Genomic DNA, 12,242 nt, shown 5'->3' on the forward strand with positions numbered 1-12,242 from the left:
TTTGAATGCTTCTGCCTCCACTGAACCTTCAGACAGAACATTCTAGACCCTAACATTTTCCTCATATCGCTACTGCTTGTTCTCCTATTTACCTCTGTAACCTCGATTCTTTCACGAATAGGGGCAGTTTCTTCCTTAAACATGTCCCTTTAAAGGTTGAGCTGCAGAGAGCATCACGTGACCCGGGTAGCCAATCAGGGACTGGGGTCAAACTTGGGCCGGGGTCACATGAGCCAGGTAACCAATCAGGGTGAGGGATTTGGGGCTTGTCTAGCCAATTTGATCCTGGAAGCAGACAGAGAGCCATGAGGCTCTAAGCCTCTGTATTATAGTGATATTTAAATAAACATTGCACTTATTATTCACCCAAATGGTGAACAGGAATTCTTACCGTGTCTGGGGCCCTGTTTGTTTCAATTTAGTCACTCAATTTGCTTACATCACTGGGATGAGTCCCATTCTACTTTAGATACGAAAGTGAGCTCTGGCTTTTTCTGTGAATTAACTGATTATTGATCAATTATGACTAAAAATGATCCGTTTACAACCTAATGAAGAAAGAACTGTGATTAAGAAAAAGGTTGAGACCAAAATCTGCATTTTGGAGGTGAATCTGTGACAATGAACAGGAGATAAATTCATCCTGCGCTACAGAAGAAATACATGTTTCGTTTCTAACTCCAGGATTAAAATGTGCACCAAGGTGACAATGGAAGATTTCTTAACTATCCACCACGAAATGGGCCACATACAGTACGACATGGAATATGCACAGCAACCCTACTTGCTTCGAGATGGGGCAAATGAAGGTTTCCATGAGGGTGTCGGGGAAATCATGTCACTCTCAGCAGCTACCCCTAAGTATCTGAAGTCACTGCGTCTTCTTCCAGACAATTTTATTGAAAAAACTGGTAGGTACTTAATGTCTAGTTATTTGGCCAGATTTCCAGCCATGCTATTGTCATTGTTACAGAATATAAAAACAGGGAGGTCTTGCTGCAACTGTACAGGGCACTGGTGAGGCTGCAGCTGGAGTAGTGTGTGCAGTTTTGGTCACCGTACTTGCCCAAGGATATATTGGCCTTGGAGGGAGTGCAGAGGAGGTTCACTAGGCTGATACTGGAGATGAGGGGGTTGGACTATGAAGAGAGGCTAAATAGACTGGGTCTGTACTCGTTGGAGTTTAGAAGGCTGAGGGGGGATTTTATAGAGATGTATAAGATAATGAAGGAGATGGATAGGGTAGAGGTAGAGAGATTCTTCCCGCTTAGAAAGGATAGCAGGACTAGAGGACAGAGCCTCAAGATAAGTGGGAGGAAGTTTAGATCGGAGTTGAGGAGGAACTTCTCCACTCAAAGGGTGGTGAATCTCTGGAATTCTCTGCCCGTTGAAGTGGTGGAGGCTACCTCGCTAAATATATTTAAGTCATGGGTAGATAGGTTTCTGAGAAACAAGGGAATTAAGGGTTATGGGGAGAAAGCGGGAAAGTGGAACTGATCCACTTCAGATCAGCCATGATCTTATTGAATGGCGGGGCAGGCTCGAAGGGCTAGATGGCCTACTCCTGCTCCTATTTCTTATGTTCTTAAAGTAAGCATTAGTGCGGGGTGAGTATTAGTAATGATTAATGTCACTCTATATTTGATGTGGAGATGCTGGCGTTGGACTGGGGTAAGCACAGTAAGAAGTCTCACAACACCAACTTAAAGTCCAACAGATTTATTTGGAATCGCAATCTTTCGGAGCACTGCTCCTTTAACAGGTGAGTGGAGAGTTGGGTTCACAAACAGGGCACATAGAGTTGCTGACACAGTTGCAAGATAATGGTCGGAATGCAAGTCTTTACAGGTACAGACAATGTGAGTGGAGAGAGGGTTAAGTACAGGTTAAAGAGATGTGAATTGTCTCAGGACAATTAGTGAGATTTTACAAGCCCAGGCCAAATGGTGGGGGTTACAGATAGTGTGACATGAACTCAAGACCCCGGTTGAGGCCATCCTCATGTGTGCAGAACTTGGCTATCGGTTTCTGCTCGGTGATTCTGCGTTGTCATAAGTCTTGAAGGCCACCTTGGAGAACGCTTACCCAAAAATCAGGGGCTGAATGCCCGTGATAGCTGAAGTGTTCCCCAACAGGAAGAGAACACTCTTGCCTGGTGATTGTCGAGCGGTGTTTATTTGTCCATTGAATCTGCACGGTGTCGCCAATGTACCATGTCTCGGGCCATCCTTTCTTACAGTGTGTGATCAATCTTGTGAATGTCCACTGCTACTGTGTCCCCTTCATGGCAATTTTTCGTAAATTTGAAGCAGAAAGCACACAAAGTGAGAGATTCAATTGCTATCCACTGTCAGTGAACCAGATCATGAGTAAAGTTTTATATTAGTCATAATTTATGGCTAACGCGAGGGGACATAGCTTTAAATTAAGGGGTGGTAATTATAGGACGGATGTCAGAAGTAGGTTCTTTACTCAGAGGGTAATAAGGGCGTGGAATGCCCTGCCTGCAGCAGTTGTGGACTCGCCAACTTTAAGGGCGTTCAAATGGTCAGTGGATAGGCATATGGATAACATTGGAATAGTTTAGGTTAGAGGGTCATTAGATTGGTTCCACTGGTCGGCGCAACATCAAGGGCCGAAGGGCCTGTACTGCGCTGGAATGCTCTATGTTCTATAATTAGACTTACATTATCATTTTAATGAACTTACTGTGAAAACCCCCGAGTCAATACACTCCGGCACCTGCTCAGGTACACTAAGGGACAATTTAGCACAGCCAATGCATCTAACCAGCATGTCTTTCGGATTGTGGGAGGAAACTGAAGCACCCGGAGGAAAACCATGCAGGTCCCAAACAGACAATGACCCAAGCTGGAAATCGAACCCGGGTCCCTGGCACTGTGAAGCAGCAGTGCTAACCATGGTGCCACCCTGCCCGCCCCGGGTAAACAAAGTGATTTATCATGAAGCCATTATCCCTGGTTTCAAACACCATCGATCTATCTCTTACATCTAGCACAGGACCTTCTGAGTTCTAAATTTTTAAGATCTCTTCTAATGTGAGTCTTAGCTTGATCTGGCAAGTGTGGAGAGAATTAGGCCAGTTTTAAATAAATAGAAATCATATTTAAAATTATGAACATGTTGGAAATTATGTCAATGTAAAGCTGAGATTCTAAGGAAGGGAACATAAGAACATAAGAAATAGGAGCAGGAGTAGGCCATCTAGCCCTTCGAGCCTGCCCCGCCATTCAATAAGATCATGGCTGATCTGAAGTGGATCAGTTCCACTTTCCCGCTTTCTCCCCATAACCCTTAATTCCCTTGTCTATCAGAAACCTATCTACCCGTGGCTTAAATATATTTAGCGAGGTAGCCTCCACCACTTCAACGGGCAGAGAATTCCAGAGATTCACCACCCTTTGAGTGAAGAAGTTCCTCTCCTACTCCCTACTGAGTGAGGGGGAATAGGAGAGAGATTATGTGGAAAAGGGTGGGTAGGTTGAGTATGTAAATTGTTATTAAGATTATGAGTAAATATATTGGAATGTAGTGATAATATTACAGTATTTAGGACAACTTATGTATGAATTATAATAATTATAATAAATTATAATAATAATTCAGTAATATAAGGTGTGAAGTGAATAATCTTCAGAAAATACATCCCAATTATTATTGTTTCTAATGTCTCCCTGTTTCTCCAATGGCCCATTATTACTTTACTGGCCCTCCATTTCTCTGACAGATCACTGTTTCTCTAATGACCCACTGAGACTCCATTTACCCACCATTATTCCAAAAGTTCTCATATTGCTCCAACAATCCCCCCCCCCCATTACTCTCTGTTACTCCGGGTGGGATTCTCCCATCTCGTTGGTGCCTATCCCGCTGCCAGCAAGAATGGAGAATTTGGCGATCCAGCCAACAGTCCATTCACTGGAGCAGCACCAGGGAATTCCAGCCGGGACAAGGTCTTCTCGGTGACCATCTCTGCTTGATGTATAAACCTAGGCTGTGACTCCCAATGGGACACTCACTCCAGAAGGACTTCACATCTGTCTGCACTTTGCAGATGGAATTTGTGCAAAGTGAGTAGGAAGGGATTCTTCCCCTGCCCATCAAAAGGGTGTTGAGATTGATTTGACTGCCCCACTTCCCCTCTAACTGTGCCCTCTAGGGAACCTCTGGGTGATCGCATGCAGTGGATCATAATGTTTCAACCGCTCAAAGTCACTCACATCAAAAATATGCCAGATGGAATCTTTGATCTTACTGAATAACATTAGGGCTGAGCTTTGCAAGTGGCTTCAACTTTCCTAAGGCCATAAGATATAGGAGCAGAATTAGGCCATTCAGCCCATCGGGCAGCATGGTGGTACAGTGGTTAACACTACTGCCTCATAGCACTAGGGACCCAGGTTCTATTCTGGACCTGAGTGACTGTCTATATAGAGTTTGTATGTTCTCCCCTTGTCTGCGTGGGTTTCTTCCAGGTTCCTCCCACAGTCCAAGTATGTGCAGGTTATATTGATTGGCCATGCTAAATTGCCCCTTAATGTCAGGGGGATTAGGAGGGTAGAAATTACAGGATAGGACAGGATCTGGTGGGATTGTGGTCAGTGTAAGGTCGATGGGCCAAATGGCCTCCTTCTTCACTGTAGATTCTATGATCTATGAGTCTGCTCCACCATCCAATAATGGCTATTAAGTTTCTCAACCCTCTTTTCCCCATAACCTTCAATCCCTTTGCCAATCGAGAACGTATCTTAATTATCTCTGTCTTAAATACATTCAATGACCTGGTCTCCACCTTGCTTCCATAGATTCATCACCCTCTGAAGACATCTCAGTTCTAAAGGGTCATCCTTTTACCCTTTAAGCTATGCCCTCAGACCTTAGTCTCTCCTCCTAATGGAAACATCTTCCCCAGATCCACTCTACCCAGGCCTTTCAGTATTCTGGAGGTTTCAATGATATCTCCCCCCCATTTTTCTAAACTTCATTGAGTACCGACCAAGCACACCTCATATGTCAAACTTTTCATTCCTGGAAGATGCAAGAGGAATTATATTTCCGTTTGCGATCACCAGAACCTCCAAGGATAGTGACACCAATCGATTTGCCATGTAGTGAGTCCGACTGCAAAGTCCCCCTGCCACGTAAGGACAGGCGAGTGTTCTATCAACACTAAAACTTCCGATATCCACTTGTAGAATCTGAGGAACCATACCCATGAGGATTCATTGTCTTCAGGGGAAGACCCCATGGAACATTGACCTCTGTAATCTTACCATCACCTCATGTATCAACTGGCCTACTTGGAATAATGGAAGATACGTTTTTGAATAGTTTGTTGGGATTTGCAAGCAACTTCCATGCTTGTTCTGAGACAGTCAAATCCTCTTTATAATGGGAGTGTTAAACCCTTGTAATTATAATTGGAGCAAAATCAATCGCCAAATGAGGCTAATTTACTGACTCTTATTGTCCACATCAGTCGCATGAAGTAATAGCAAAGAATAAGTTTTTCTTATTCTTTCATTTGGGTGTCACTGGCAAGGCCAGTGTTTGTTGCCCACCCTTAATTGCCCCTCAATCAAATGTCTCACTTAGCCATTTCTGAATGCAGTTAAGAGTCAACCACATTGCTGTGGCTCTGGAGTCACATGTAGGCCAGACTGGGTAAGGACAGCAATTTCCTTCCCTAAAGGACAATAGTGAACCAGATGGGTTTTTATAACAATTAAAGATGGTTTTATAGTCATCAAAACTGAGACTCCTCTTTAATTCTAGATTTAGAACATAGAACATAGAAAAACTACTGCACAAACAGGCCCTTCGGCCCACAAGTTGCACCAATGATATCCCTACCTATTAGGCTTACCTATAACCCTCAATCCTATTAAGTCCCATCTACTCATCCAGAAGTCTCTTAAAAGACCCTATTGAATTTGCTTCCACCACCACTGACGGCAGCCGATTTCACTCACTCACCACCCTCTGAGTGAAAAACTTACCCCTGATATCTCCTCTGTACCTACTCCCCAGCACCTTAAAGCTGTGTCCTCTCGTAGCAACCATTCCAGCCCTGGGAAAAAGCCTCTGAGAATCCACCCGATCAATACCTCTCTATATATATTTATATATTCTCTATAATTGCCCAGAGTGCCATAGGCTTTTTTGATGACATCTCCACTTGTCTTGCCAACTTCGAAGATTTATGTACATTCTATACACCTCTTTCTGCTCCGACACCTCCTTTTAAAATTGCACCATTTAGTTCAGGAACTTAAGAAGGAACAAAGGACTAGGAGTGGGCTATTGACTATATTTATTTATGTCATATTTATATATATAATAAATAGCCCACTCCTAGTCCTACGTGTGTGTGTATATATATAAAAATAGATAAATAAATAACATAAATTCACCATTTAAATATTTATGTATATTTAGATATCTATACCAATTAGTAATTGAATTTAGATTCTACCAGCTGCCATGGTTCGATTTGAACCCATCATGTTTTTGCCTTTTTAATCCAGTGATATGCCCCCATCTCCCATTAGTGTTGGTAGCACGAACAATTAGCAGGGAGATATAACAGTACGATTCCTTCTATCCTAGAGACTGACATCAACTTCCTGTTGAAGCAAGCACTGACAATCGTTGGAACTTTACCTTTCACATTCATGATGGAAAAATGGCGTTGGGAAATGTTCCGAGGAAAAATACCCAAAGATCAGTGGATGAAAAAGTATTGGGAAATGAAGTAAGTATACGTCCAATTCAACATTATATTCTAGCAGCCTGATTAACTTTCTCATTGAAAAAAAATGGATTTGCAAGAATGCTTGAAAATTGCAGCTATGAGGAGAGATTGGATAGGTCAGGGAATTCCCATGAGTGGTAATTGATGCCGGATCAATTGTTAATTTAAATCTGAGATTGATAAATTTTTGTTATCCAAATGTACGGAGGGATCGGGGGGGAAAAGACAGGACAATGAAGTATGTTTATAGATTCACCATGATCTCACTGAATGGCAAAACTGGTGGAGAGAATAAATAGCCCACTATGTTTCTTCTTAAGTTCCTGGACTAAATGGTGCAGTTTTAAAAGGAGGTGTAGGAGCAGAAAGAGGTGTATAGAATGTACATAAATCTTCGAAGATGGCAAGACAAGTGGAGATGTTATCAAAAAAGCCTATGGCACTCTGGGCAAGCAAGATACATTATACTGAACTGATATAAAGCGAGAGGTATGGTGTCAAATTGTGGTCACCACACTGTTAGGAAGGATGGCAAGGCGAGGATGCAGGGGGTGATTTATCCGAATGGCACAAGGGACAAGGCTCTTCAGTTCCATGGAGAGACTGGAGTAGTTGGAATTGTTCCCCTTAGAGTGCAGGAGGTTACGGAGAAATTTAATAGAACTGTTCCAGATCATGAGGAGTTTTGACAGAGTAAATAAAGAGAATTGCTTCACCGACAAGAAGGTGGTTAACCAAAGAACAGCGGTTTAAGTGCATTAGACAAAAAAGCATAAAGGTGAGCAGAATTGTAACGTTTCATACAAGTTGCTACGATCTGACCCTAAGGGGTGGTGGAAGATTCAGTAACAGCTTCCAAAAAATTAGGATAAATACTCAAAGGGGGAGAATTGCAAGGATTTGGGGAAAAATGCAAGGGAGTGGGGCAAGCTCTTTCAATGGGAACTGTCATTATTTGTACTTTTCTTTAGACGGGAGATTGTCGGAGTTGTCGAACCACTTCCACACGATGAAACCTACTGTGACCCGGCTGCTTTGTACCATGTTTCCAATGACTATTCCTTCATAAGGTACACATATCAATATTCAGTACTTGTACAACAGTATTTAATCCAGGTTTTCCTGGTGTTGGCACCATTTACAGTAATGTCAGTCCAAAGTATGCTTAGCTATATTACGTCCAATTTTCTCATCATTGCTTGTTTGCACCAATGTAGATACGACTATTAAAATTCACTTTTCGCAAATATGTTTTACGCAGCACTGGTTAGTAGTGGTTAGAACTGCTGCCTCACAGTGCCAGGGACCTGGGTCCAACTTGGATCAATGTCTGTGTGAAGTCTGCACATTCTCCCCGTGTCTGCGTGGGTTTCCTCCGGGCGCTTTGGTGTGCGGGTTAGGTGGATTGGCCATGCTAAATTGCCCCTCGGTGTAGCCGAACAGGCATCTCCTGCACAGAAGGATTCTGTGACCCTCTGGGATTCTGTCTAATCCATGGCAAAAATGGAAAATTTGGCATTCCAGCCAAAACTCTAACTCTCAACATCACCAGAGAATCACAGCCACAAATGATGTTGGAGGATTCCAGCTGCATTCCGGCTGATTTAGTATTTTTAACTTCCTCTGGTCAGTTTAACAAAGCACAAAGAACAAAGAACAAAATCAGCCTGGGAAACAGGCCCTTCGGCCCAACGAGCCCACGCCACCGTCTCAACACCACCAGTCCCCCTCTCTACCCACGACCCCTGTCTAATGTTTTATGGCCATCCACATTGAGGGAAACTAATTTAGGGACAGTTTATTCCTGCCAATCAGCCTAATAGCACATCTTTGGGGTGTGGGAGGAAACCGGAGCACTCGGAGAAAACCCCCGCAAGCACGGGGAGAATGTGCAAACTCCCACAGACACCGGCCCAAATCCATGTGTCTGCACAGCAAACAGTGATAGTCACTGAGCTGTCGTCTTGCCCAGTATCTTGTCAGTTTAAGCACACACTAACGACATGAAGCACTAGGCCACTCTCGAACAACCAAGAGCAGCCCCAGTACGACCCATCGCGTGTATGTCCCTCGTTGGACACAAGGTGGACCGACTTAAAACCTGTGAATGAAAAGAGAAAAAACATTATCATCGTACCATATCCATTTACCTTACCAGGGACGCCCCAATGCTAATGACCCTCATTTAAAACAATCTCCTATATCTACCCATCTCCAACCCAGTCACGTGCCTGTCTAAGTTACTCTTAAATGACTCTAGCGTGCTTGCCGCCACCACCTTACTTGGCAGAGCATTCCATACCCCCACTACCCTCTGTGTGAAAAACCTCCCTCTAATATTTGTGTTGTACCTCTCCCCCCTCACCTTAAGCCCATGGCCCCTTGTCCTATGTGTCTCTATCATAGGAAATAGCATACTTCTGTTTACTCTATCTCTACCCTTCATAATCTTATATACTTCTATTAGATCCCCCCTCAGTCGCCGTCTTTCAAGGAAAAGAGCCCCAATTTCTTCAATCTTTCCTCATTCCCCAGTCCTTCCATACCAGGCAACATCCTGGTAAACCTCCTCTGCACTCTCTCCAGAGTCTCCACGTCCTTCTGGTAGTAAGGCAACCAAAACTGGACGTAGTACTCCAAATGTGGCCTAACCAACGTTCTGTACAACTGCAATAAATGAAAACATAGCTTAATGGCTTCTAAAGCCTAGGGGATCTGAGGTGAAAACTGCCCTCTATTTCCCTTTCCTCTGTTATAATATATCTTTAAGTGGTAGCAGCATGCCTTCATTAGAAAGGAAGTGTGTCACGTCATTGAACCATGGTTTCATTTTGGCTCATGAATAACGCAGCACACGCAGCTCAGTTTTTTATTATTCCTTCATGTGATATGGGCTTCACTGGATGGACCAGCATTTATTGCCCATCTCTGAGGGCATTTACGAGTCACCCTTATGGGTCTGGAGTCACATGTAGGGTCAGATGGGGTAAGGACACCAGATATCCTTCCCTGGAGGACGTTAGTGAACCGGATGGGTTTTTATTAACAACAGATTCATGGTCATCATTAGACTTTATAATCCAGATTTTTATTAAATTCAAATTTTAAACATCCGTCATGGTGGGATTCGAACACGGGTCCCCAGACCATTACCCTGAACCTTTGGATTATTAGTCCAGTATAAAATGACAAGGCCACGATGTCCCTAGTAGGAATGCTGACATTATTCAGCTTTCTATCCATGTTCTCACATCTAAATAAATGAACCCACGACCTTTACCCAATCCCTAATGAGTGATTAATGTTGTTATATCATCATAAAGTGAGAGCCTCTTCCCAATAGCCTTACACTCAGTTAGTCAAAGTAATGAAATGTAGCTTCCTGGGGAATAGTCTTCCTGGAATATTGAAGAATATTGATGAATATTGAAGAATATTGAAGTCCTTGTGATGGGTCATTCTGATCAAATATAACAACTGAGAAATTCTGATTCATTTTTGGGTTTATGAATGTGTTGATCGGATTGTTTCGACTGTGCGGTCTACAGCTGCTGCAGAGAGTAGAAATGGTGTATGTTAGTTACTGTGCTATTTAGCTACTGTATAAAATAAAAGCTTACCTCGCCATTCTCTTCAGGTACTACACAAGGACATTCTACCAGTTCCAGTTCCATAAAGCGCTGTGTGAAAAAGCTGACCATCGCGGTGAACTGCACAAATGTAACATCAACGGCTCCTTCGCAGCAGGCAAGGCACTCAGGCAAGTTTCAATCCCTTGCATCCTCACGTGGATCTAACGTAAGTGCACTCAATTCGCAGGAAATTGTCCGAGTTACTTCTTAAAGCAAACAGACATGGTAATAGTGCATGCTTATTTGTGCATGCAAATAGTTGCACCTTAGCCCAACTATTTGCTCGCAGTGTTAGTAGACAAATGTCCATTTATATATTCAAGGCTTCGTGTTCCAGGCAATTGGAGAGTATTCCATCACACTGCTGAATTGTGCTGTAGATGGTGGACAGTCTTTGGAGAGTCAAGTAGGGATTTACTCTCCACAGAATTCATAGCCTTTGACCTGCTCCTATAGCCACAGTATTTATATGGCCAGCCCAGTTCAGTTTCTGCTCAATGGTAACCCCCAGGATGTAGATAGTGTAGGATTCAATGACTGGAATATCATTAAATGTTAAAGGCAGTTGGTTAGATTCTTTCTCTTGTTGGAGATGGTCATTGTCTGACATTTGTGTAGCATCAATATTTTTTGCCAGTTATCAGTCAAAACCTTAGTGTCGTCCAGGTTTTGCTGAATTTGGATACGGATTGTTTCAGTCTCTGAGAAGTAGTGAATGGTGTTAAACCGTTGGTATGGGCAATAAATGCTGGCCTGGCTAGCCACTGAAACAATCATTTTAAAAAGCGCGTTCACCTCTGGGTCACAAAATTTTGTGTTCATGCCCAACTTCAGGGCTTGGGTACAAAAATCAAGGTGAACGTTCCTGCTGCAGTACTAAGGGACTGCTGCATCGTTGGAGGCGCTATTATTTCCAGAATGAGGCACTAAGCTGAGGGCCCCTCTGCCTCTCAGTTAGATAGATATATGCTGCAAGACACTGTTCTGAAGAAGACCTGATGAGTTTCCTGGCCAATGTTTGTTAAACTTCAGAAAGCCAGTTGGTGAAGGGAAAGACCAGGAACAAAACTTCACACCCCGCCCACCCCCAACCCTTCCCACCCAACCCCCATCTCCCCCCTACCCCCCTTCCTAACCTCCCATCTCCCCCCTACCCCCTTCCTAACCTCCCATCTCCCCCTACCCCCCTTCCTAACCTCCCATCTCCCCCCTACCCCCCTTCCCCAATCTCCGTTTCCCCCTCACCCCCTTCCCAACCCCCATCTCCCCCCATCCCCTTCCCAACCCCCATCTCCCTCCAGCCCCTACCTCCGAACCCCTATCCCCTACCCCCCACCCCCTACCTCCCCTTCTCCTCCCAGTGGATTTAGAGGTGGGGGAGGGCGACTGTAACATTTTTTAAACAGCCTTCCCCTTCAGGCTCCTGCCCACCTAGGTCTCCTCACAATCTCGCCTTGGGTCAGACGAGGCCTAGGCTGCTCTGCCCGCCCACGGCCAATTAATTAACAGTTAACGACCAGTTCCTGGCTAACCTGAGACTTCAGGCCTCCATCAGCAGCCTCCTTTTAATCTCAGGCCCCCATCCACCCACCACCCCCCCCCTCCTCAAAACTGTCTGACCCCCACAGGGGCTCCCTGCTGTCCCCGGCCTCTCCACCAACAATCTAACCACCTGCTGTGGCCAGGGATGCATTTGCTGATGGCTTCTCTTTGATTTGATTTATTATTGTCACATGTAGTAGCATACGGTGAAAAGTATTGTTTCTTGCGCACGATACAGACAAAGCATACCGTTCATAGAGAAAGAAATGAGAGAGAGCAGAATGTAGTGTTAC

The 12,242-nt window shown here is 44.0% G+C and overlaps 1 protein-coding gene across 1 annotated transcript in view; it reads left to right on the plus strand.

The window, feature by feature from the left end:
- Positions 1-12,242, plus strand: part of ace2 (angiotensin I converting enzyme 2) — a 55,841-nt gene that overhangs the window by 23,170 nt on the left and 20,429 nt on the right. Inside the window, exons 9-12 of the mRNA XM_080204163.1 lie at positions 685-911; positions 6,631-6,775; positions 7,747-7,845; positions 10,413-10,535. Coding sequence (XP_080060289.1) covers positions 685-911; positions 6,631-6,775; positions 7,747-7,845; positions 10,413-10,535 — 594 coding nt within the window. The remainder of the gene's footprint in view (positions 1-684; positions 912-6,630; positions 6,776-7,746; positions 7,846-10,412; positions 10,536-12,242) is intronic.

Source organism: Carcharhinus amblyrhynchos, chromosome 15 (assembly GCF_965287045.1).
Source record: "Carcharhinus amblyrhynchos chromosome 15, sCarAmb.v2.hapA, whole genome shotgun sequence".
In the NCBI taxonomy this organism is placed as follows: Eukaryota; Metazoa; Chordata; class Chondrichthyes; order Carcharhiniformes; family Carcharhinidae; genus Carcharhinus; species Carcharhinus amblyrhynchos.